Source organism: Protopterus annectens, chromosome 5.part1 (assembly GCF_019279795.1).
Source record: "Protopterus annectens isolate FY-2018-M chromosome 5.part1, PAN1.0, whole genome shotgun sequence".
Lineage (NCBI taxonomy): Eukaryota > Metazoa > Chordata > Ceratodontiformes > Protopteridae > Protopterus > Protopterus annectens.
The window spans coordinates 613384667-613412233 of NC_056736.1; the positions used below are offsets into that span (position 1 = coordinate 613384667).

Genomic DNA, 27567 nt, shown 5'->3' on the forward strand with positions numbered 1-27567 from the left:
CTTTGACTGTTTGTACTGATTTAGCCTTTTCCTCAATTGATTTCAACACACCCTGTGCATTAGCACCAAATAGCTTGTCTTTTTCTAGAGGTGCATCCAAAAGCTTTATTTTAACATGATCTGGCAATGTCTGTTCTTTCAACCAAGCATGTCTACGTATGACGGCCCCTGTCATAGCTGCCCTACACGAAGCTTCCAATGCATCATAACCACACTGAAGAAAATGATTGCTAACCTGCTGGGTATTATGAACCAAATCCTGCAAGGCCTTTCTATCTAAAGGCTCAGGAGAGGCTAACTTTTTCTGCAAATCATCCATCAAGAAATCCTGATACTTAAACATATGAAAAAAAGACAGTTAAGTGCCCTCATGGCAAGGGTGGATGAAGTATAAACTTTTTTACCCCACCTTTCAAGGGACCTAGATTCCCTGTCTGCGGGCAAAGGATTTTTGGCCGCGGAAGTGGCCACTCCTTTGGGCCCCTGAGAAATAGTTTCTAGATCAACAGAGTGGGCCTTAAAGAGATGCTTATGAGTTTCAGGGACCCTGTAATATCTGTCTGGCTTGACAGGAGCAGGAGGGAGAGAATCGGGAGAAGTACTGGAGTCTGAGTACACATCATCCAATACATCTAACACCGGGGGTATAGCTAAAGGCCTGTGCTGGGGTAACTTGAGGAAGGTCCGAAGCCTTTTCCTGGAGTCAGAGAAATCCTGGCCCTGCCACTGAAAATGCTCTCTCATGGAGTGGAGAATTTCCCAGAAAGAAATGTCCTCAGGAGGAGAGGCAGAGGGAATGGATTCATCAGCATCTGAATCCTCATAGGCCGGGAAGGATTCTTCCTGATAATCCGAATGGTCTGACTCCCCAGAGGCTTCATCTGAGGAAAGGGTGTCTGTCTGCTCAACCCTAGGCCTTTTGTCAGAAGGCGGCTGAGAACCTCTGTCTGGATGAAGCTGAGAACCCCTGATTAAAGAAATTAGATCTGCAGCTAAAGTCATGATCTGTTTATCAGAAGTGGGACCCTGTGAAATGGATTTAGGAGGGTGAGACTTAGCCTGGCTAGCAGCCTTAGCACATGTGTAGGCCTTGATAGACATAGACACAGGGGGCCTAGCTGCCCCACATGCTGGAGTGACTTGACTGTCCACCGGTATGGTGTCAGGCAAATCCTGGGCTTCGGTTTCAGGAGGAAAATCAACAACTGGTACCGGGGTAATATCCTGGACCGAAGTGAGCGGTAAAACGGTGTCGTCGGCCTGGAGCGGTTGAATTACCGCCTCCGAAGAGGCTGATGCACTCGCGGGAGGATTAAGCATGGTGTCGGTGGAAGTCGCGGGCCACGTATGTCGGTCCCGGTCTTTCCGTTTTTTGGAAATATGTGCTGTCGGTTGTTCCGACGGCATGCTATAGGAGAAATTTTCCCCAAAAAAGTCTTCAGCAAATTCTGCCCGGCGCCTAAGAGTGCGCTTATTGAAGCGAGCACAGGCAGCACAGGCCGAGACGTCGTGGTCTGGGCCGAGGCAGGGAAGGCAGTAAGAATGGAAGTCCTTATGAGGTATTTGTTTACCACAAGACAAACAATTATTAACTTTTGCAGTTATATCTGACATCGGCTGAGGCAAGAAAAGGTTCCCCAACGGGGTACTTAGCTTTATGATGACTTCGGTATCTGAAAACACAGGAGCTGACCGACCGGCACTTGCGAACTGCTTCTGCTTCGGGCACCGCGCGGCAAAAAAGACTGAAGAAGATGGTGTCGGCTGATGCTTTTATACCCCAGCCGCTCTGACGTCAGGGAAGAGGCGACATCAGCCGACGCCGGACCCAGACTTTGGAATCCGGCCAACCGAAGGGCTGCCTGAGGCAGGACAACCCATATGTCAGGACTGCAGTTGCATTCTTGAAGGACATCATCCCCCTTCTCAGGGAAGCTGAAGGCATTCACTCTCCAGGCTGATGGAGTGCGATCCCTGCTGCAGAATTTGCTTAGTTGTCTGTTCTGGGGGGAGGCAAACAGATCCACTTGAGGTGTGCCCCACTGGTGGACTATGTCTAGAAAGGTTTCCTTGTTTAGCATGCATTCGTGAACGTAACAGGATGTTCTGCTGAGCAAGTCTGCTTGTTTGTTTTCCTGAGAGGGATGTAAGAGGGCTGCAGGAAAAGATTGTGTTGGGTGGCTAGCTCCCAAATCTGTAGGGTTATCCAGCATAGGAGATATGCTTTTGTCCCTCTTTGTTTGTTCAGGTACCACATGACTGTGGTGTTGTCTGCAAGAATGTGAAGAAGGCCTGGTTGAAGGATGGGGAGAAAGGCCTGAAGGGCCAGCAAGACTGCAGTCATCTCCCTGACATTGATGTGTTGTTTTTGAAGGGCAGTGTTCCAAGGTTCTTGAACCCTGAAATTATTTAGAGTTGCCCCCCCCCCCCCACCCTACACCTAATGCATCTGCGTGTATGGATTGTGTAGAGGGAAGAAGTTGTAGGGGAATGCCTTGGTTAAGGAGGATTTGATGGATCCACCACCTCAATTCAGACTTTAGGCAGGGCAGAAGGGGGATTAGTTTGTCTAGGGAGTGTTGGTGCTGAGACCATACATTCTTTAAGTACCATTGCAATTTTCTCATGTGCATCCTGGCTAAAGGGATCAGGGGGATCGTGGCTGCCACGAGTCCCAGTACTTGTAGGAATTGCCTTGCGGAAAGGTGGGATACCCCCAGAAGTTCTTGGAAGTGACTTGAGAGAGACTGCACTTTGTTCTGTGGGAGGAAGGATCTCATCAAATCTGATCTGATCCTGCATCCCAGAAATCCTTTGTCCTGTTGGGGGTGCAGAGAGAATTTTGGAAAGTTTAGGGTGAACCCAAAGTTGTGTAGGATGGTCATGGTGAATTTTAGGCGACTCTGCAGCATGGTTTCTGATTACGCTAGAAGGAGAATTATGTCCAGAAAAAGGGTATATTTGGATACCCTTGGTTCGGAAAATGCAATGGCAGGAGCCAGGCATTTTGTAAACACTCTTGGAGTAGTAGATAAGCCAAAGGGCAAGGCTGCAAATTGAAAATGTGAAGAAATGCCAGTAAATCTCAGGAATTTTCTGTGGGAGGGCATGATAGGAATGTGGAGATAAGCTTCCTTTAAGTCCAAAGTGACCATAAAGGCTTGGGGAGATATTGGGGAAGGTGGGTTTGCAAAGAGAGCATCCTGAAGGATGGAACTTTTAGGACCCGATTTAGGTAAGATAGGTCTAGTATTGGTCACCAAGGACCACCCTTTCTTGGGACTAGGAATAGATGAGAAAATAATCCTTTTCCTTTCTGGCCCACAGGGACAGGTTCTACAGTTTCTAGGGAGAGGAGCTCCTGCAGAATGAGAGGGAATAGGTGGAGCTGGTTTTCTAGTGAGAAGGGAATTTTTTTGGCTTTGGTTTTTCCCTCCAAGATAGAAAGTATCTTCTTTGAACGATGGAAAGCACCCATTGGTCTGAGGTGGTGGTTTTCCAAAAGGGGAGGCAGTGGGGTAGACGGGCAGACAAGGGGAGATGGACAAGGCAGTCAAGCAGAAGAGGGGCCCCCTCTGTCAGAAAAGGGCTGTTTGGAGGGGGATGGTTGTTAGTCAGTCTGGAGTAAGGCTGTCTCCTGGATCCTCTTCTGGGTCTGGAGGAGGAGGTTTGAGAAGTGGAAGGTATCCTCCTGACAAAGGAAGTTTTTGTAGGATAATTCCTGTAGTACTTAGGGAAGGGGACACTAGTAAATGTTTGTCTTGCAGCTCTTTGCTTTTCTCTTGCAAGTTTTTGAAGAGCGCAAAAAGTAGGTTATGGTCCAGTGGAGCATCCATAATTTTGGATTTGAAATCCTCTGGTAGAGGCTGTAAGCGTAGCCAGGAATATCGGTGTAGGACAGATGCAGAAGCTGCAGACCTGGCCGAGGCTTCTGCTGCATCATAACTACATCTGAAGGGAGTGTCTAGCCCCTTGGATGGCTAGGGACAGTTTTGATGCAATGTCAGACTTAGTAGGACAGTCGGGTGTAGAGGCCTGGGACACTAGATCCAAGTGCATTTAACCATGTGTGTTTAGCAATTAATGTCTCAGAAAGCCAAGGTGGAGGAAGTATACACTTATTTGCCCTGTCTATCCATGGTTTTACTGTCCTTATCTGTGGGTAGGATGAGAGGCAGAAGGTACCTTCCTAAAATGTCTATCAGGAGCCACAGCAATAACAGCTGAATCTGCCAGTGGAGGTTTAACCAGGACTTTTTGGTCATCAGGCACCTTATAAAACCTGTCTGGTCTTTTGGGGCTGAGGGCTGTGAGTCTGGGTTCTTACAGACAGGGTTGAATGTGTCCAGGAAGGCTGGGAGCACAGGAGGTATAGCTGAAGGGGAGGGAGACAAGTTGCATAAGTTCAAAATATCTTTTCTGGGTATCAGACATCAGGGTAGTGTCCCACTTGAAGTACTCCATTTTAGTTATAGTTTCCTCAAAAGTTAAATCTTCAGGAGGGCGTCCCCTTCAATGGAGTCTTCATCTGGGGAATAGTAGTTAACAGGGAAAGCAATTTGAGACACATAAGACACTGATTCCTCCGAGGAGGAATCATACTGCTATTGCTGTTCTTCTCCCTCTAGAGTAGTTGGATGTTGTGGAGAAGAAGCAGAGGCTGGGCGTGGGCTGAGCACAGGGATGGTGGAAGGAGCAGGGCCTGTGGGCCTAAGGGCCATGAAGGCCTGCATAAGAGAGTTTATAAAAGACTGCCAATCTGGCTGTGCTTCAGATGGAGGAGAGATATGTTTTGTCTTCTGTCTTTTCTTGGAAGGCGTAGGCTTTGGGGATGGCCTAGGGATTGAAGCCTGGCCTGCAGTAAGAGAGGACTCGGATTGGTTACCCAACAAGAGGTTTTCCCTTGACGTCAGTTTGGGCCGACAGCTGAACAGTCTCCACTGACGTGCTTTCCGTGGCTGCAGAAAAGGCTTCCTCAATGGGAACTGTTGAAGCTGAAAATCGGGCGTTCCTCAGCCCCTATATCGGAAGCCGGCGAGACGTCAGATAGTGGAGTGGCAGTAAGAATAGGCCTGGAAACCTTAGCCTTCTTCCGGGCGGTTCAGGTTGGTTGACCGACTCCAGGTCCATCCTAAAGGCTAGGTGTTTCAGATGCTGGTTTTTAAGATATAAATTTAATGCGGCCAAATGACTGCAAAGCATATTGGGCATTAAGGACTGACAAATGGAACACGACGTATGGAAGTGTTCCCTACCTAGACAAAATACGCACCAATCGTGGGTATCTTTGTGCAATACCTGACAGCTGCAATTACATTTGCCTTTTTAAGCTGACATTGGCCAAGAAACTACAGCAAACCAAGCACAAGCAAAGTTAATTGAAAACAAAAATACCCCAACGGGGTACTTATCTTTTTGAAGTAATCATGAGTAGGAGCTGAACAATCGAAGTGATGTCGTCTGCGGTTGAAAAGTTCTGGTGTCTGTGTATGCAGACATCACATTTAAGGTCCCTGTTTATGGCCATACGTGTGACGTTCCACACACTTGCAGCAGTCAGGCAAATGCTTTTGTATAATGAGCAGATGTCAGATCGCCTGAGGTGGAAAATCCCACACCAATAAATACTGCAACACTATAATAGGACAGGTCGATATTTTTTCAGGCTATGATGGTGGCTGTAACTAAAGTTTTTTTTTTGGAAATAGAAAAGACTAGCCTTACACTTTCTGTGGCAGCATTCATTTTACCGCAAAACCTGAGAGGCATGGAGCTTCTGGATTTCTCACTGTAATGGAAAGCAGCTCAACTGTGCATTTTTAAGTGGCTGTACCCAGACTACAAACTACATCCACAATATCTGACCTGCATTTTGTACTTGTAAATATGCACTTGAGAACAAGTGTTTCTCTGCTCTATGAGTCTGGGTCATGATTGGAAAGGCTCAAATGACCAGTTCACTTGCTCAGTTATCAAACAGCAATAAGTATATAAATATCGGTGAAAGAACGTGAAGTGCACCCAAAGAAGTTTGTTTTAGAGAATATAAGAAATTAAAGGAAAACTCCACCTTACAACTCAAAAAACATTTTTCCATTATATCTGTTTTCAGAGCTACTTTATTGCCTCAGAAATCACTCTAAGTGCTTCTTTTACAATTTTAATGGGTTTCCCTCAAAATGGCAGATGACGGGCATGCCTTGGTAACATTATTTTGTTTTCTTGCCTTTATTCCTTCTTCCCAGAATACATTTCCTCTCTATATTACTCATGCTAGACATAAGGACGTGATTTTGTTTTCTCATGCCACTGAGACAAAATTGGCAGGACAGTGAAGCACTGTCATCTAAAACGCCTTTTGAAACACAGCTACTCCTAAGTTTCCCTGACTGAACCGCATTTGTGTGTTTGTCAGAGCTTGTTCTATGCTATAAACAGCTGTTACTACTTCCAGAAAAAGAAAGTAGGTAAATACCAGGCTTTTCTAATGGGATTTTTCTGTAGTTCTAAAAACTGACAGACCTTTCCCCACACTTTCATGCAGAGTTGTGAAAACTTTCACTACAGTAAATGATCTCTGCTGTACATTTAATAGTGACAAACAGTAGGACTCCAAACTGTCTGCTACTTCCCAATGCCTTCAGCTGGAAGTTTTTCTCTCTCATGAATGATGCAGAATTAAAATGGGCTTAGAAGTTCCTTAATTATTTCTGTCATATTCTCTCTCCTTTTTTTCTCTTTCATATTTATTTATACTTTGGTAACTAGCAAACTGGTCCCGGGACCCTTTTCAGCCACAAGTTTGTCTACATTGTCACAGATAATAACAAGGATTAAATGCATTTAGTAATATAAATTAAAAAAAAAACACTGACATAAAGACACTAACAAAGATTGCATATGCAACACATAGCCAACATGTGACAGTGACCAAGTAAAACATTAAGCAACATTTACTAGAATGTATACATTAATAATGCTTAACTCTACTATGTTGCTTATTATAAATACTGAATTGTATGCACCCATATTGCACATTATAAATAATCAGTAAAAACTAAAAGAAAAACCCAGACAAGCTACATTTTCCACTGTGTGACTCCTTAAAACCTACACACACACACATATATATTTACATATAAATATGTATAATACACGCACACACAACATATTTATTTATATATGCATATATGATGTGCATAAAATAAGTGTACAAAAAGAAACATATGGGAGGGTGGGAGTGGGTGGGTGTGTGTGTATAAAACAAAGAAATAGATTATATGTCTGTGTACTTTTTCATGTCCTTTCAGCAAAAACAATGAAAATTTTGTGTAACCGTATGTGTGTCTAGACACACACACACACACACACACACACACACACACACACACACACATATAAAATGTACGTAGATGTAGAATACTGTATGTGGGCTGCAGTACTGTGTTTAAATGCACATGCGTGTGTGTGCACACACATTTAAACACAGTGAAAGTACTTCCGATTTCCTTTTAACGTTTTTAATGCAAAAGCAGATAGTAAAATGCACATTAAAGTAAATTCAGCTGTGTATTATTGGTTCCCATCAATGGTTACATTTCCTTTTGTGGACACCAAAATGCTCATGTACTCTAACAATGCAGTTATTGAGATACATTGGAGTATTTTAAGTACCAATTCTGAGATGTTTAATCTTGTGGGTGCTAAACCAAGGTATGTCTATAAAAAAAGAAAGGAAATTGAAGCAATTACTTTGCTATAAAGACTTTAATATTAATAGAAACTCTACACTAATAAAAAAACCTGGTACCATTATTTGCTACAATTGTATATTTTGTAAAGAAAGTAATACAGAACTTCAATTTAAGCATCCAATAAATAAGCCATGAATTATTTATATTTACAGCCTCAGGAACATGTAATACTTCAATTTGGTTTATTTTGCAAACTGCATTTGTTGTAAAAGTTTTTATATAGGGAAAGTAAATATGAAATTAAAAGAAAGGATTAGTGCCCACGTATCTGATATTCAGAGGGGTGTTGAAATTAATGCCTTAATGAAGTATATTTTTACCTGTGGGGAGGAACATAAATTTAGGTTTAGGATTCTGCTGAATGTATCCCAAGGTATACGTGGGGGTGATTTGGTAACTAAAACTGAATATTGAGTATAAATGGATTAAATTTTTTAGAGCTGACAAACAACCAGGTTTGAACTCTAGCAATAGCCTAAAACCAATATTAAAAATGAAACGTGATGTTTTGTGATTTACTGTTTGTAAAATGTTTTATATGGTCATATGTTCTGGATCACATGACTGTCATATAACCAGTTTTTCTTTTACTATTCATGGGCTGGTGTATATGTATACAAGAGCAGTTTTGCACATTCTATGTTATGCATTGAAAAAGAGTTTTGAACTCGACAGCTCCACTTTTTACTATTCTGTGTGCTTCTATTAAACTCTGGACGTTGGACTTTTTTAGTCTCTTTCGTTTGTGTGTTTAACCCCTTTGGGTGGCCTAATGGTTAAGGCCTAATGGTTAATGTGTTTGCCTTACAAACACAAGGTGCAGGGTTGGAGTCTCACAAGGGATACTTCGCTAGGCTTAAAATGGCTCACAAGGGCAGTTAGCCTAGTACTACCCTATGAAACTATGAAACAATGAATTCAACAGGGAATTTCATCTTAGATATTCCTCTTTATGATGTCACCAAGAATGTTAATGATACTTAATATAATGGCTTTCTCTGAATTTGGTCATTTGCAGAAATATTGGAAAACTGCAACTATCTCAAAGCTTGGTGAATGAACCTATGAATTAAAAAGGCCAAATGGCAGAGTGCATCTTTCACTGTTTCTTATAGCAGTTAGACTAAGTCTCAATTGTCTGCCAACAGCCCTGCGCTAGGGTGCCACCTTATTTATCCCAGTCGCCTCTCATGTTCAGAAGCAGACCACTCTGTAGTTCAGCTGCACATGTTCACTACACGGTCAACCAACGTCTCCATTTTGTTCCTGAAACACAGACTGATCCCCTGCTTTAGTTTCATCATTACTACTTTTTTGTGCCTGTTCATCAATAGGTACTAGAGTAGCTGCCCTTGCAGGCCATTTTAAGCCTAACCAGTATCCATTTTTGTGCTTAAAATGGGGTATTCCATTTGGATATAGATTGGTCTTAACTATCCCATGGCCGATAATTATATATTGCCCCTAACAAGAACTGGGATCATAGCATAGATAATTAGAGGGGACCCATGCATGGGATAAAGCATTTAGATGCTACTTCTGTTCATTAGCAGTACAGGGATCGGTCCTGGGGTACATTTTCGTTTTCCTATCCATGGATCTGAGTTGGACTTGAAAACAGACAGAGATGAACTGTTATTATACTGTTGGAAAAAGTAAACAAAACTGAAAAAAAAAAAAAAAAAAAAGACAATGAAAGTACACATACAGTGGTAAGAAATAAGCAGCAACAACAGCAGATGAAAACATAGTACAATTACTATACGACAGGTTATAAACTTGAAGTAAACAAAGGATCTAGGCACAAGAAGAGATACTAAAAAGTACAGTTTTGTACCTACCATAAATGTAGATGTCTGATAGGTATGCATCTGCAGTCATAACATATGGGTTGTCCTGCCTCAGGCAGCCCCTCGGTCGGCCGGATTCCAAAGTCTGGGTCTGGCCTCGGCTGATGTCGCACTTCACCCGACGTCATAGCTTCTGGGGTATAAAGGCATCAGCCGACGCCATTTTCCTCAGTGTTTCTTGCCCCAGATGCCAGGTGCCCTCTAGGAAGGCTAAATTTGGATAAATGTTGAAAATTCCAAACAGTAGTAAGCAAAATATATATATATACATACAAACAAATACACCATAACAGATTCCCCCAGCTAGCTAAAAGAGGGGTAAGCACCCTAGGAATACCACAGAGGGGAAGGAGGGTGGGTAATCCTGACTGCAGATGCATACCTATCGGACATCTACATTTATGGTAGGTACAAAACTGTACTATGTCCTTCAAGGATGCATCTGCAGTCATAACATATGGGTAGAATACCATAGCCAAACTGGGGGAGGAGGCACTAAGATAATGATGGTGTAGTTAAGAACCCCTGTAAAACTGCAGTTGCAAAACATGCTCGGGATCTGGAGTATAAAGGAAGATTGTAATGCTTGGCAAATGTATGCACGGAGCTCCAAGTAGCAGCTTCTAAAATGTCTTTGGTAGCCACTCCTCGTAGGAAAGCTGTAGTGGTGGCTGTGGCTCTTGTGGAGTGAGGCCTGATATTTTCAGGAGTTGTCTTTCCATGAAAAGAGTAGCAGAATCGAATGCAATTTCCTATCCATTTTGAAATTGTCTGTTTGGAAATTGCTTTTCCTTGCACTCCTGTTGCATATGCTACCAGAAGCTGGTCAGTTTTTCTGCTGGTTTTAGTTCTGTCCAGATAGTAGCGTAGTTGTCTGTGTACATCCAAGGTGTGCAATAGTTTTCCCCCCTGTTCTGTGGGTTAGGGAAGAACGTAGGTAAATGAATAGCTCGGTACAAGGATACCCTGGATACCACCTTTGGCATGAAAGTAGGATTGGTTCTCAGAGACACTCTATCCTGGTGAAAGATAAGGAAAGGCTGGACTGCCACATTAATGCCTGTAACTCGGATACCCTTCTTGCTGAAGTGATTGCTAGAAGAAAAGCAGTTTTCCAAGATAAGAACTGTAAGTCTGCTGATGCTGCTGGTTCAAAAGGGGGAAGTGTTAATTTTTCCAGCACAAAATTGAGATCCCATGCAGGCAGAGGTGGTTTCCTTGGAGGTTTTACATTTTTGATCCCTCTTAAGAATTGTCTGAGGAGAGGGTGAGAGAAGATAGGAGGATCCATGTTGTACTCTGCTGAAATTGCTGAAGCATGAATCTTAATGGAAGAATAGGACAGGCCATTGTGGAACAGTTCTGCTAAGTATTCTAGGATGTGTGCTAGGTTTGCCAGTGTGACATTTGTATCCTTTGATGCACTCCAAATGAGGAATCTCTTCCATTTAGCTGAGTATGTTTTTCTTGTGGAGGGTCTGCGAGCCTCCAGGATAATGTCCTTGACCCTCTGAGATAATACATTTTGGTTTTGTTTTATGCAATTTCCCAGGCAGTTAGCTGAAACGTTTTCAAGTTTGGATGCAGGGTCTTGTAGTTGTTCTGCGTTAGAAGTAAAGGCCATAGAGGTAGAGGCCATGAGTTCGTCCGAGACATGTTTCTCAGTAGTGGATACCAATGCTGCCTTGGCCAGTCTGGAACTATCAGAATCACCTTTGGCTGTTCCTCCCTGATCTTCAGTAGAACTTTGTACATCAATGGGAGAGGTGGAAAGGCATAAACTGTCAGGGCCTTCCAGCTGAAAGAAAGGGAGTCCACTCTCCAGGCTTGTGGGTGGTATTCTCTTGAGCAGAATTTCTTCAGTTGGTGGTTGAGTGGGGAGGCGAACAGGTCTATCTCTGGCATTCCCCATTTCTTTGTTATGTTTTTGAAGATGCCTGGATGCAGCATCCATTCGTGAGCATCCGTGGTAGTTCTGCTTAAGCTGTCCACTAGTGAATTCTCTTTTCCTGGTACGAATTTGGCCTGCAGTTGAATGTTGAGATTCAGGCCTAGGTTCCACAGGTCCATTGCCATCCGGCATAGAGGGTAGGAATGCGTGCCTCCCTGTTTGTTGATGTACCACATGACTGTGGTATTTTCTGTCCTTATCAGCAGATGTCCTTGCTGGAGGAATGATTTGAATGCCTCGATTGCATGCTTCAATGCCAGCATCTCCTTCAGATTTATGTGTAGATTCAGCTGGTCTTGAGACCATAGGCCTTGGATACACTTGTCTTCCATGTGTGCCCCCCAGCCTAGGTCCGAGGCGTCCGTGGTGATGGTCTGCCTTGGTTGTGGTTTGTGGAAAGGCAACCCTCTGTTGGTCTGGCAGGCCTGAGCCCACCATAGGAATTCTTTTTTCAGGCATGGAATGATTGGTATCATGGTTTCTAGACTGTGTCTGTGTTGAGACCATACATTCCTTAGGTACCATTGTAATTTTCTCATATGCAGTCTGGCATGCGGGGTCAAGATTATGCAAGATGCCATGTAACCCAGGGCCTGCAGGACTTTCCTTGCAGTAAGCTGAGTTTGTCTTGTCAAAGCCATGAAGTAGACTGGGAGTTGCTTTTGTTTTTCTTCTGTGAGAAAAGCCATCAGAGTTATTGTGTCCAGTTCTGCATCCAAAAATGTTATCCTTTGGGATGGCACTAGTCTTGACTTCTGGATGTTGACTGTGTATCCCACGGCTTGTAACAGTTGTATGACATATGCCAAATCCTTTATTAATTTTGTCTTGTTGTCCGCTTGTATTAGGCAGTCGTCCAGGTATGGGTAGGTCTGAATTCCCTGAAGCCTGCAATGTGCAATTACTGATGCCAGGCATTTCGTGAATACTCTGGGTGCAGTAGATAAGCCAAAGGGCAATGCTGAGAATTGATAATGCTCTGATCCTGCAAGAAATCTGAGGTGTCTTCTGCAATCTGGTCGTATAGGGACGTGCAGGTATGCCTCCTTGAGATCTAGAGTCACCAGCCAAGACTCCTTGCCCAACATGGGAAGAAGTTGCTGTAGGGTCAGCATCTTGAATTTTGGTACAATGAGATATGTGTTTAGTAAGGACAAGTCGAGAATAGGCCTCCATTGATTTTCTTTTCTTGGTACAAGGAATAGTCTGGAGTAAAATCCTTGTCCTTGTTCCATAGATGGTACCCTTTCTATTGCTCTCATCCTTAGTAAGTTGATGATTTGTTTTAGAGCCTCTGGCTTCTGGCTTGGTGGAAGGTTTGGCATTCCTCTCTTTTTTGGTAAAGTGTGGAAGTGAAACCTGTAGCCTTTGTCTATTGTTTGCAATGTCCATTTGTCTCCTGTAATACAATGCCAGTTGTTTGAAAATAAAGCTAACTTTCCGCCCAAGGGTGCTTCCAGTTGCTCCCTGGTAGGCGGAATCAGAGCCAAGTCATTGTGTCTGTCCTGTGGAAGTGGTTGTAGTCGCAGCTGTGGCGGTACTCCTCTGGTTGGCAGGTTGCCACTGACGACACCTGTAGGCACCCCTAGATTGACCTCTGCCTCTTGGCCGTCTATTTCTGCCTCTCTGTGCTCTGGAGCTGTCTGGAAAGGACCAATTTTTTGAAGGCCAGTTTCTGCTGAACCTCGGAGGTTGGACCTGCAGAAAATCCTTGCACAGATTTAGCTTTTTCTTCCACTTTCTTTAGAATCTCCTGTGCAGGGGAGCCAAATAAACTTTGTTTCTCCATAGGGGCATCTAGGAGTTTAGACTTGACATGGTCTGGCAAGGATTGCTCTTTTAGCCAAACATGCCTTCGAATCACTGCTCCAGTCATAGCTGATCTAAATGAAGCCTCCAGTGCATCATAGCCACATTTTAAAAAATGATTACTGACCTGCTGAGAGTTGTGTACCAAATCCTGAAGGGCCTTACGGTCTAAAGGTTCAGGAGAGGAAAGCCTTTTATTCAGCTGATCTAACAAAAATTCCTGGTACTGTATCATATGGAATTGACAGTTTAAAGCCCTGGCAGAAAGAGTAGCAGATGTATAAACCTTTTTACCCCATCTCTCTAATGCTCTTGACTCTCTTTCAGAGGGTAGGGGGTTTTTGGCAGTGGTAGCTGCAACACCCTTTGGGCCCTGAGAAATAGTTTCTGGGTCTGCAGCATGGGCCTTATACAAGTGGAAGTGAGAATCCGGGACCCTGTAATATCTGTCAGGTTTGGCAGGGGCCGGGGGAAGAGAATCAGGGGCAGAACTTGCATCATTGTATGCATCATCAACAACTGAAAGTACAGGTGGTATGGCTAAAGGCCTATGCTGTGGCAAGTGCAAAAAGGTCCTTAGCCTTTTCCTAGAATCAGAAAAATCCTGACCCTGCCATTGAAAGTGTTCCCTCATTGAGTGTAAAGTTTCCCCAAAGGAAAATTCTTCTGGGGGGGAGGCAGAAGGAATTGAGTCTTCTGCATCCGAATCCTCATAAGGTGAGTATGGTCCTTCCTGATGGTCTGAGACATCTGATCCATCCGAGGAATAATCAGAGGAGAGAGGTTCAGGGGGTTCAGTCCTAGGCCTTTTGTCAGGAGGAGGTTGTGAGGCCCTGTCTGGGTGAGGTTGTGATCCCCTAATCAGAGATATAAGGTCCTCAGCAAGGCTGAGAATCTGAGAACTTGAGGAAGGTCTCTGAGAGGAAGCTTTTGTTGGTAAGGCCTTGGGAATTTTAGCTGCTTTAGCCCTGGAGAAGGCCTTAATAGACATGGAAGCAGGGGGTCTAGCTGCCCCACGTACAGGAGTAGAGATGTCCAACGGAATGGTGTCGGACAATTCTTGTGCGCCTGCTTCTTCGGTAGGAATTTCTGTAGCCGACTCAGCCGGGGCCTCTCTGGCCTCGGTTGTCGGAGGCATGCTTTTGGCAGAAGGAAGAACCGAGGACTCTGTTTCAGCCGAAACAGAGACACTCGCGGTAGGCTTAACCGTGGTTTCAGCCGAAACCGCGGACCACGAGTGTCGGTCCTTTTCCTTGCGTTTTTTGGCTAAATGTGTAGTCGGAGTCTCCGACGGCATTTTATATGCAAAAGCGGGACCAAAAAACTCTTCTGCAAACTCCGACCGACGTCTAAGTGTCCGTCGGTTGAAGGAAGCACAGGCTAAACAAGCTGATACGTCGTGGTCTGGGCCTAAGCAAGGAAGGCAGTAAGAGTGGAAATCCTTATGAGGTATTTGTTTCCCACAAGTTAAACAATTATTTACTTTGTCTGACATCGGCTGAGGCAAGAAAGAGTCCCCAACGGGGTACTTAGCTTTTTTAGAAGTCTTCGGTAGCTGAAATCTCTGGATCTGACCGACTGGCACTTGCGAACAGCTTCTGCTTCGGGCACCGCGCGGCAAGAAAGACTGGGGAAAATGGCGTCGGCTGATGCCTTTATACCCCAGAAGCTATGACGTCGGGTGAAGTGCGACATCAGCCGAGGCCAGACCCAGACTTTGGAATCCGGCCGACCGAGGGGCTGCCTGAGGCAGGACAACCCATATGTTATGACTGCAGATGCATCCTTGAAGGACATCAGGGAACAGCATAAAGCAACCAGAGTGGCAACTTGAACAGAAAATGGCAGTGCTATGATTTTTGTTGATCGCCAAAACAGATGTAATACTCTTGACAAAGTTGTTTGCAAAACAATGTCCGATTAAATATATTCATACTTACCTTTCATTGGGGGAAGCATGTGAACATGCAGCAGGAAAGGCCTTAGATTTTAATACAGGTGTTTTTGTCAAGGAAGGCAATGCAATTTCATGTACTGGATGTGACAACTGTGAGACATCTATTTAAAATAAAAATTACAGTTTAGAAAAATGACACAATTTTGAACACATTCTATACATCAATGCCCAGACAACACACTTTACAAAAGGGTGTTGAAACTAGTTCTAAAAGCAATTCATTCCTAAGTAAGACTGCATGATATATTAAAATACCAAAAAGCTGCAAACACATTTTACAAAAAAATTACAGAAGTAGGAACTAAATACAATTACCTTTTTACTGTGGTTGGTGAAATTAGTTGATTAGCCATGCTGCAAGATTCAGAGTTTGGAGCAGAGTGTGCAGAACTTGATATTTCTGCTGAGACAATAGGTGAGGTGTTTGAGGCAAGTACCACGGAGGAAGGTGTGACATATTCCTTAGAAGCAGGCACCAGTGTTGGCGAGGCCAGTCCGGAGCAATTAAAATCATTTTTGTTTTTTTCTGTCTGACTTAGTAAGACCTTGGAGAGTAGAGGCAGAGGGGGAAAGAAATAGACTGATAGGTTTTTCCAACTGAAAGATAGAGTATCCACTTTCCATGCTTTTTTGTGAGGAGTTCTTGTGCAGAATTTGTCCAACTGATGGATCTATTTGCCTCTCCCCAAAACTACTTCTGGGTTCCCCCATTTTTGTGTTAACATACTGAAGACTTTGTGGATCCAGTTTCCATTCGTGCGGGTCCATAAGATTTCTGCTTAGGTTGTCTGCCAGATATTTTGCTTTCCTGGCAGGAAATGAGCTTGAAGATGTATTTGGTAAGTCAAGGCTGTGTTCCACAAGGCCATGGCTAGTCTGTAAAGGGGGTAGGAGTGGGTACCCCCCTGCTTGTTTATGTACCACATAACTGTGGTGTTGTCAGTCATCAGTAGTTGTCCTGGATGAAGGAAGCCCTTGAAGGCTGTCAGAGCATTTTTAACAGCTAGCATTTATTTCTGGTTGATATGTAGATGCATTTGCTTTGGGCTCCGTTTGCCATGAATGCATCTCCCTGCCAGGGGGGCCCCCCAAGCATAGTCTGATGTGTCTGTTAGTTAGGGTTTGGGTGGCAGGGGGTAGAATGAATGACAGTCCCTTGTTTTGGTGACATGACTATGCCCACCAAAGAAACTCCTGCTGCAGGCAGGGAATGAGAGGAATCGTTTCCATGTTGTGACAATGTTGACTCCATAAGCTTTTTAGATACCATTGAAGTTTCCTCATATGCAGTCTCACATATGGAATTAGTAGAATGCAGGATGCCATGAACCCCAAAGTCTGCAGAATTTGTCTTGCAGATAGCTGGGTTTTTGTTGCCACTTGTTTGAAGTATGTCATCAACTTGAATTGGTTTGTCTGGCGTGAGGCAAGCCATCTGGGCAGTTGCATTCAAGCTTGCACCAAGGAATGTAATTATTTGAGAGGGTACCAGCTGTGATTTATTTTCATTTATGGTGTACCCTAGGCATGCTAGAAGCCTTTTTTACAAACGCCAGATGTTGAAGAAGAGAGTGTCCTTGTCTTCTGCCTTAATGAGACAATCGTCCAGATAAACATAAATTTTAATGTTTCTTTGCCTGCAAAATGCAATTACTGGTGCCAGGCACTTTGCAAAGACCCTGGGCACAGTAGATAAGCCAAAGGGCAGTGCAGAGAATTGGTAATGCAAAAAGCCTGCTTTGAAGCGGAGTTATCTTCTGCAAGATTCCCTTATTGGGATTTGCAGGTATGCCTCTTAAGTGTAGAGTTACCAACCAGGCATTCTTGCCTAGCATAGGCAGTAGCTGTTGTAAAGTCAGCATTTTGAATTTTGGAATGTCCAGGAACGTGTTTAGAATTGATAAGTTCAGAATTGGATGCCATGATTCGTGTCTTCTGGGTACCAGGAAAAGTCTCGAATAAAATCCTTGTCCTTTTTCCTTTCCTGGTACTGGTTGAATAGCCCCCATATCCATGAGAGACATGACTTGTTTCTGGGCCTCTGACCACTGATTTGGTGGCAGACCTGGCCATCCGTTTGGAATTGGCAATGTTTGGAAATTAAAATCTGTACCCCTGGGATACTATGTTTAATACCCACTTGTCCTGGGTAATTAAATGCCACTTTTGAGCATGAAGTGCTAGTTTTCCCCCCAAGGGGGCTGCCAAAGGATAAGTGCTTTGAGATGGCAGAGGAAAGTCACTGAGACTGTTTACTGTAGGGTTGTGCTTTGTTGCCTCCTGATTTGGAGGTGGAGGCACCCCACTGCTTTGACCTGTAATATCCTTGTGATTGATATCTGGAGCCTTTGGAGCACCTGGATTTGCCTTGAGCAGTTCTGTTGGACACAGGAAAGGACCAATTCTTAGTAGGCCAGTGCCTACCGAACCTGGGTGGCTGCACTTGCAAGAAATCTTTTACAGTTTGCATAGATTTAGCTTTGTCTTCCATTTTCTTTAAAACCTCTTCTGCCTTATTACCAAACAGACTGTCATGCTGTAAAGGGGCATCCAACAATTTAGCTTTAACATGATCAGGCAGATTTTGCTCCTTGAGTCAGGCATGCCTTCTTATCACAGATCCAGTTACGGTGGCCCTGCAAGAGGCCTCCAAGGAATCAAAACCACATTGCAAAGTATGCTTTCCAACCTGTTCTGAATGCAATAAATCCTGTAACTATTTTCCACACAATCAGAAATCAACATAATTTTTTGTTTCAGTAAGCCCATAACATGCTGTTGATATTTAAGCATATGGAACTGGCAGTTTAAAGCCCTGAACGCCAAGGTTGCAGACATATAAACCTTCTTTCCCCATCTATCCAGCGCCCTGGTATCTCCATCAGAAGGAGTAGGATTTTTTTCTGTAGAAGCCTTAACACCCTTGGGACCTTGAGAAATAGTCTCAGGGTCAGCAGGATTTTTGAAAAGAAATTTGTGGGAGTCAGGAACCCTGTAATATCTGTCTGGCATACTAGGAGCCGGAGGCAGGGAATCAGGAGTCATGCTTGATTCCAAGAACACATCAACCATGTCTAATACAGTAGGTATTGCCAAAGGCCTGTGCTGAGGAAGAAGAAGAAAATCCCTAAGCCTCTTTTTTGATTCTGAGAAGTCCTGACTCTCCCAGTGAAAATATTCCCTTAAAGAATGCAAAGTCTCTCCAAAAGAGTAATCCTCAGGAGGAGAAGCAGAAGGGATGGATTCCTCTGCATCAGAGTCCTCATAAGGTAGAATAGAAAATTCCTGATCAGAAGAGGAATCAGAAGAAATGGAAACCTGATCTGAAGATTCATAATCAGTGACTTGCCTAGGCCTCTTAGCGGGGGGGGGGGGGGGGCCCTGATCAAGGTAATTAAATCCTGAGCCATTTTGATAATTTGTTTTTTAGGCATAGGGGCCTGAGCACGTGGCTCATGTGTCAGTTTTTTAGACACAGAAGTTGGTTTTGGCCTTGTTTTTGATGATGGCGTCTGTTTAATATACAAATGTTGAGGCCTGAAAACACCCTTCCAAGGGAGAGACATCCGCGGGTTCAATACTTGCAGAATTTCTGAGGATACCGGACTCCGAATGCGTCTCAGTAGAGGCCTGCGACTCAAAAGTAGTGGGTATCAGGGGCTGCGAAGCTCACAGAGTACTGGCGACTTGCTTAGGAGAAGCTTCGTCGGTTTTGGACCTCGACTGTCTCCGTCTTTTTCCTTGCGTCTTTTGTGAACTCCGGTAGTCGGACTGCTAACCGATGACATTTCAGGGTAGTTAAATCTTGAACCAAAATATTTAGAAGCAAAAATATACAGATGCTTAATAGTGCGTTGGTTAAATTTAGCACAAAACCGACAGCAAGGCACATTGTGATCAGGGCCTAGGCAAGGAATATAGTACAAATGAAAATCCTTATGAGGTATTTGCTTCCCACAAGTAATGCAATTATTAACTTTTACTGACATCGGTAAGAAGCAAGAAAAAAGTTTCCCCAACGAGGTACTTGGCTTTAGTTTGAAGGCTTCGATTCTGAAACTCGAAAACGAAAATTTCAGGAGTCGGCCGACCGACACTTGCCAACTGCTTCGGGCACCGCGTGGCAAGAAAGACAGATTAAAATGGCGTTGGCTGCACGTTTTATACCCCTGACGTCATGAAGAGGAGACAGCAACTGATGCAGGACCCAAGACTTTGTTATTCAGGCCGACAGAGGGCAACCTGCCAGCAGATTACCCCAAATGTAATGACTGCAACAGTGAAACACGAAGAACATCTTGCTTCTTCCTTATTAAGAGAAGTAAGAAAACGGATGGCCAAAACCAGCTGAAAAAGGGTCAACATTCTCTTTGGAAGCCCATATAGCAAATATTTTCCATTTGCTTCTGTAGACCTTCTTGGCATATGCTTTTTGGGATGCCAAAACTATACCGCAAACAGGAGAATCAAGCCTGGACCTTCGTACAATTACTGAAAGCAGAGAAACCATGCGGTTAGCTTGAGGGTGTAGAGACTGTGATGCTGACTCACTGACGGGTGTGATAAGAGGTCCTGGCTAGGCTCAAAAATCCAAGCAGGATATTTCAGGTGACACCAGAGAAAGGGGAACCAAACCTGATGAGGATGACTGAGCTCTTCTGCAGGAATTTCAGGATCAAAGGAAGCAGATAAGCATAAAGGAGACCAGGGGCCAATTGAGAACTAGAGCATATAATCGGTGACTCCTCGGAGGGGAGATCAGAGCAAAGTACCTGCTGCACTTCTTGTTTTTGGAGGAAGCAAAGAGGTCTCAACAAGGTTTGTCCCCAATGGCTGAAAATCAGATTTGCCACCGATTGATTGAGGGACCACTCATGAGGGGTCAGGATGAAACTGCTGAGTTTGCTTCCAACATTTTGGATTTCCCCGGTATACATGTTGTACCCAGAAAGTGGTCTGAAGATATCGCCCATTTCAAGACCCTCATGGCCTCTCTGCATAAAGGGTAAAAATGGGCTCCTCCTTGTTTGTTGCTATACCAGACTACTGAAATTGTCAGCATGTACTGTAATGCACCCAAAAGGGAGACTGTCCTGAAAGGTTTGCAATGCTAGAAGAACTGCTGGCATCTCTAGGACATTGATATGCAATCTGGACTCTGAAGAAGGCCACTCGCCTTGGACCATGTTTCCCTTCAATTACCCCCACCCCCACCTCAGTTGGATGCATCCATGGTCACTGTGGCTGTGGGGGGGGGGGAGGAAGGAGTAACAGCCTCCCTAGGGACAGGCTGTTTGAATGAATCACCATTGAAGACATTGTTTGCAGATTGGCATTACCTTGATAGGAACAGATAACTGCTGGTCAAGAACAGACAACTGAACAGCTGAAGTCCATTGGAGGAGTCGCATAAAAAACCTTGCTAAGGGGACTAGTACGATGACAGCACACAGAGCTAAGAACTCATAGTATCAATTTTGCAGAAGGAGACTGGAGAGAGAGTATGCCCCGTACTTGGCTTCTCAAAGAACTTATACAATGTTGGTTTCTGGAAAAAGTATGCTGAGGGGTAGAAAACTTGATCTCCACGGCAGACAAGCTCTTTCCTTCCTGTTCGCTGAAGGCAAGAGTTTCTTTAACAGATGGCCCAAACAAAGAGAGCCAAAGGGGGGCATTGACAAAAGACACCTTAAAAGGTTCTGCAAAAGTCTAACAGCAATACCTTGAGCCAGCTGCCCATGAGGTGCCCATCACTGTATGGGAGAGGAGCCTCATGGAGGAATTAACCACAGAAGCAAGAGCAGCCAGTTGAGGAGATATTTTCTTAAAGTCCTCATCCAACATGGTCTCTGAGTGAGTTGGAAAGTTTCTTGACCAAATCTCTATGCAAACAAGTGAAATGTGTCAAGTAATTTAACAACCTCAGTGCAAAGGCAGCTGAGGCATAAATGCACTTACCAAACTAGCCCATCGCTTGAAGACTCCCTGTTTGGTGGACGGACAGAGGAGCTCAGTTGGGCTAGTTTTTGGGTTGCTGCTGCCACAACAATGGCATCAAAAGGAATGTCTTTACAATGTAGTCTGTCTTTAGGGGGGGACAAGAAATTTGTCTGAGCATTTGGGGGATCAGTTCAATAGTGTACAGCTCCTTCAAAGCCTTCAGGAAACTAAACCAAGTTTGTCCGCTGGGGGGAGGGGTCACCCCCAAAAGCCTCCAAGAACACAGACTCTTCAGAAGTAGGTTGAGCCGACCAGCCACCTTTCTGTCTAAGGATCTCTAAATATATCTCCAAAGGAGACATCATCTGGTAGTGATAGTAGGGATCCTTCTCTCTCAAAGTCTGTGTCTTCAGTGAGGTACTCCATTAGGGAGTCTGTGTGCCTCCTCTTGCACATTTTTTTTCAAGGTTCTTCTCCTTGGAGTGTTCAGGGGAGGTATCGGAAGAAAGGGGGGTTTCCTCAGGGGAAGGTCCTGGAGACTTTTTAAGATAGGCTGACCATGGGCAGGCATGATTGGCTCAGTAATCAGATCCGATGAAGAACAAAGGGGAGGATCGCAGATAAGAGTGGTCAATCTGATTTGTATGTGAAAAGAAAACCCTTTCTACAATCTGGAAAGCCAAAAGACCCAGAAGCCCCCCCCCCCCCCCAAAAAAAAAAAAAATCTCCCTCAGAGCAGAGATAGTCCAGGAAGAAAGGACAGGGACAACTCCTGATCCGTGGCCTCGAGATAGAATTGGACCTCAGTGGCCAAAGTGCTGAGAGAAAGGGATGGATCCGAGAAGGTCGGAGTTGAATCCCTCCCCCAGATCAAATGCCAACAGCACACATCAGAGATCCACTCTGATAAGATGAAATCTGAGCAGAGTTGGTCAGGGTAGCAGTCAGAGTACAGGAAGGAAGTTTCCCTGGATGCACCTAGTGGAATAGTACAGTTATGTACACTTAACATAAATGTAGATGCTAGAGTGTATTCACTGTTGCAGTCATTACATTTGGGGGTAATCTGCTGGCAGGTTGCCCTCAGTCGGCCTGAATTCCAAAGTCTTGGGTCCTGCGTCGATTGCAGTCTCCTCTTCCAAGACGTCAGGTCGTCAGAGGTATAAAACATGCAGCCAATGGCATTTTCTTTAGTTTGTCTGGTCCCCGATGTCAGATACCCCCAAAATATATATATATATACATATATATATATATATATATACATACATACATACATGCATCAATATAAACTAAGGAAAGATAAACTTTGCAATCACAGGGGGATGGCGTGAGGGTAACCTGGACTGCAACAGTGAATACACTCGAACATCTACATTTATGGTAAGTGTACACAACTGTACTATGTTCTTCGTGTTTCACTGTTGCAGTCATTACATTTGCGTAGAATCCCAAAGCTATGGTTGGGAGGCTGGAGCTAAACAGCATTAGGTGTGGCTATAAGGCCCTGCAGCACTGCAGTGGTAAAGCCTGTCCTGGACTTAGAGAGGCAAATGGTAATGCTTTGTAAAGGCGTGAACAGAACTCCAAGTAGCAGTCTCTAGAATGTCTTTGGTTGGTACTCCTCTGAGAAAGGCTACTGAAGCAGCTGCAACTCTGGTGGAATGAGACATAATGCCCTTGAGCACAGGTTTACCATGGTGTAAGTAGCAGAAACAGATGCAGTGGCTTATCCACTTTGAAATTGTCTGCTTTGAAATAGCCTTTCCTTCTGATCCTGCAGCATATGACACTCATAATTGTTCAGTTTTTCTTAGAGCTTTAGTCCTGCTCAAGTAGAATCTTAGCGGTCTGTGTACATCCAAGGAATGCAGAATTCTCTTCCCTTTGTTCTGCGGATTTGGATAAAAAGTTGGCAGATGAATTGTTTGGTTAAGAGCCACACTGGAAACCACCTTAGGCATAAAAGTAGGATTTGTCCTCAAAGACACCCTGTCTGGGTGAAATATGATAAAAAGGCTCTACAGCCATGACGGCCTGTAGCTCTGAAACTCTTCTTGCTGAAGTAATTGCTAGTAGCAGAGCTGTCACCCATGATAAGACCTTTATGTCAGCGGTAGCAGCTGGTTCAAATGGAGGCAGGGTGAGCTTTGCCAACACATAATTGAGGTCCCATGCAGGTAGTGGTGATCTTCTAGGAGGCCTTATATTTTTGGCTCCTCTAAGATACTGCTTTAGTAAAGGATGAAAAAAGATTGGTGGCTCTGTATCGTAATGAGCCAAAATGGCAGAGGCATGGATTTTTATTGATGAGAAAGATAGGCCTTTGTCAAGCATCTCAATTAAGTATTGTAATACCTGAGGAATATGTGGTTCTGCTGTATCAGTTCCTTGTGCTCGATTCTAAGCACAGAATCGCTTCCATTTGTCAGCATAAGATTTTCTAGTACTAGGCCTTCTGGCTTCCAGAATGACATCCATCACAGCTTTACTGAGAGGTGTCATTTGTATGATTACATGATTAGCCATGCTGCCAGGTTCAGAGTCTGTAGTTGATTGTGTAGGATCTGATTGTTTTGCTGGGACAGTATATGTGGTCTTTGAGGCAAGGTCCAAGCTGGATATTCAGACAAGTTCCTTAGGATTGAATACCAGTATTGGCGGGGCCAGTCCGGGGCAATTAATATCATCTTTGGCTTCTCTTGTCTGACTTTTAGGAGGACCTTGGGTAGAAGAGGCAGAGGAGGAAAGACAAACTGATGTTTTTCCAACTGAAGAATAGGGGGTCCACTTTCCATGCTTGTCTGTGATAAGTCCTTGTGCAGAATCTTTTCAATTGATAATTTTGAGGAGAGGCAAATAGATCTATGTCTGGGCTCCCCCATTTCTCTGTTATGCTGAAGACTTGTGGATTTAGTTTCCACTCATGAGGATCCATAAGGTTTTCTGCTTAAATAGTCTGCTAGTGTTTTGTTTTCCTGGCAGGAATTGAGCTTGAAGATGTATTTGGTAGGTCAAAACTGTGTCCCCACAGTGCCATGTCTAATCTGCATAGGGGGTATGACTACGTGCCCCCTTGCTTGTTTATATACCACATGACTGTGGTGTTGTCCGTCTTTATCAGTAGTTGTCCTGGATGAAGCAAGTCCTTGAAGGCTGTTAGGGCATTTTGAACAGTTAGCATCTCTTTCTGGTTGATATGTAGATTCATTTGCTTTGGTGCCCATATGCCCTGAATGCATCTTCCTGCCATGTGGCTCCCCCCAGGCATAATCTGATGCATCTGTTGTTAAGATTTGGTTGGCAGGGGGAGAGTGAAGGGCCATCCCATGTTTTGGTGACAGGCCCTTGCCCACCATAGAAACTCCTGTTGCAGGCAGGGAATGAGAGGAATCATCGTTTCCAGACTGTGTGAATGTTGACTTCCTAAACTTTTTAGGTACCATTGAAGTTTCCTCATATACAGTCTTGCATATGGAATTAGCAGGATGTAGGATGCCATGAAGCCCAGAGCCTGCAGAATTTGTCTTGCAGAAGACTGGGTTTTTGTTACCATCAGTTTGAAGTAAGTAGTCAGTTGCCTTTGTTTGTCTGGTGTGAGGTAAGCCATCTGGGCAGTTGTATTCAAGCTTGCACCCAGGAATGTTATCTTTTGAGAGGGTACCAGTTGTGATTTATTTTCGTTTATTGTGTACCCTAGGCATGTTAGAAGCCTTTTCACAAATGCCAGGTGTCGAAGAAGAGTGTCCTTGTTCTCTGCTTGAATGAGACAGTCATCCAAGTAAGGATATATTTGTATACTTTTTTGTCTGCAAAATGAAATTACTGGTGCCAGGCACTTTGTAAAGACCCTGGGCGCAGTAGATAAGCCAAAGGGCAGTGCAGAGAATTGGTAATGCATTAAGCCAGCCTTGAATCTGAGGTATCTTCTTCACGACTGTCTTACTGGGACATGCAGGTATGCCTCTTAGGTCTAAAGTCACCAGCCAAGCTTTCTTGCCCAGCATGGACAGAAGCTGCTGCAAAGTCAGCATTTTGAATTTTGGAATGCCCAGGTATGTGTTCAAAATCAATAAATCCAGTATTGGCCACCAGGCCTTGTCCGTTCTGGGCACCAAGAACAGTTGAGTAAAAACCTTGTCCTTTTTCCTGTTCTGGTACTGTCTGAATGGCCCTCCTATCCATGAGGGACGTAACCTGTTCTGTGCCTCTGCCCATTGATTTTTTTTTGGCAGATCTGGCCAACCATTTGCCATTGGCAGAATGTGGAAATGGAATCTGTATCCCTGTGATACGATGTTTAGTACCCACTTGTCCTGGGTTATTAACTGCCAATTTTGAGCAAAAAGTGCTAATTTTCCCCCTATGGGTGCTGCCAAAAGATAAGTGCTTGGTGTAGGCAGAGGAAAGTAATTGGGATTGCTTTCTGTAGGTTTGCGCTTTATCTCCTCCAGATTTGGAGGTGGACGCACCCCATTGCTTTGACCTGTATGAGTCTTGCACCTCGTATCTGGAACCCTTAGGGCGTCTGGATTTGCCCCTTTGAGCTCTGACACAGGAAAGGACCAATTTTTTTGTAGGCCAGTGTCTACTGAATCTTGGTGGCTGCACTTGTAAGAAGTCTTTAACAGTTTGCATAGACTTAGCTTAGTCTTCCATTTTCTTTAAAACCTCTTCTGCCTTAATACCAAACAGAGAGTCATGTTGTAAAGGTGCATCTAGCAATTTAGCTTTAACATAATCAGGCAAATTTTGTTCCTTTAACCAGGCATGACTCCTAATCACAGATCCAGTAACTGCGGCCCTGCAGGAGGCATCTAAAGAATCAAAACCACATTGCAAAGTATGCTTTCCAACCTGTTCTGCTGCATGCGATAATTCCTGCAATTCTTTATTTTCTGCAAATTCTGAAATCAACATCCTTTTCTGTTTCAGCAATCCCATAACATGTTGTTGGTACGTAAGCATATGAAATTGACAGTTCAAGACCCTGATTGCCAAAGTTGCAGATGTATAAACCTTTTCCCCCCCATCTGTCCAGTGCCCTTGAATCTCTGTCAGAGGGGGTAGGATTTTTTCCTGTTGAGGCCTTAACTCCCTTTGGACCCTGTGAAATAGTTACAGGATCAGCAGCTGGGTTTCTAAAAAAAAATTTATGTGAGTCAGGGACCCTGTAATATCTGTCAGGTTACTGAGAGCCGGAGGTAAGGAGTCAGAGGTCAAGCTAGACTCCGAAAACACATCATCCACAATGTCTAAAACAGGGGGAATGGCTAAATGCTTGTGCCGAGGGAGAAGAAGGAAATCCCTGAGCCTCTTTTTTGATCCTGGGAAGTCTTGGCTTTCCCAGTGAAAATGCTCCCTCAAAGTATGCAAGGTTTCTCCAAATGAATAATCCTCAGCAGGAGATACAGATGGAATAGACTCCTCAGCATCAGAATCCTCATAGGGAGGTAAAGATAATTCCTGATCAGAAGAGGAATCAGAAGAAATAGAAACCTGATCTGAAGATTCATAATTAGTGTCTTTAGGCCTCTTATCTGGAGGGGGATGGGTACCCCTGATCAGGGTAATAAGGTCTTCAGCCATTTTGATCATCTGTTTTTTAGGCATAGAGGCCTGCACACATGGCTCAGGCATCTTTTTTTAGTTTTAGAAGTTGCTTTTGTCTTTGATTTTGCAGCTGTCGTCGGTTTGATATAAAAATGTTGAGGTCTGAATACACCCTCAGAAGTTGGTGCCTGCTCAGCAGCTCCGGACCCATCCGAGGGAGCTTACATCCGTCGGTCCAATACCTTGAGAATCTTGCGGCATGCCAGACTCCACATGGGTGTCGGTAGAGGCCTGCGACTCGAAGGTAGCGGGTATCAGGGGCTGCGAAAGCGCCTCACTGAGTACCGGCGAACCGGTGACTAGCTTAGGAGAAGCTTTGTCGTTGGTTTTGGATCTCGACTGCCTTTCTCTGTCCTTTTCTTTGCGTTTTGTTTATGTACTCTGGTAGTCTGATTGCTATCCGACGACATTTCTGGATAGTTAAATCTGTTTCCAAAATACTTTGATGCAAAAATATACCAACGCTTAATAGTGCATTATTTAAATCTAGCACAAAACCAACAGCCAGGCACATTGTGATCAGGGCCTAGGCAAGGAATACAGTATAAATGGAAATCTTTATAAGGTATTTGCTTCCCACAAGTAATACAATTATTAACTTTTTCTGACATCGGTAAAAAGCAAGAAAAAAAGTTTCCCCAACGGGGGAATTAGCTTTAATGAAGACTTTGGTTCTGAATTTCAAACGTGAAT

The 27567-nt window shown here is 44.1% G+C and overlaps 1 protein-coding gene across 1 annotated transcript in view; it reads right to left on the reverse strand.

Annotated features, from left to right (window-relative positions):
• The window catches only part of LOC122803240 (breast cancer type 2 susceptibility protein-like), a 382249-nt gene that overhangs the window by 163015 nt on the left and 191667 nt on the right, over window positions 1-27567 (reverse strand). The window contains exon 4 of the mRNA XM_044072838.1: window positions 15305-15422. Coding sequence (XP_043928773.1) covers window positions 15305-15422 — 118 coding nt within the window. The remainder of the gene's footprint in view (window positions 1-15304; window positions 15423-27567) is intronic.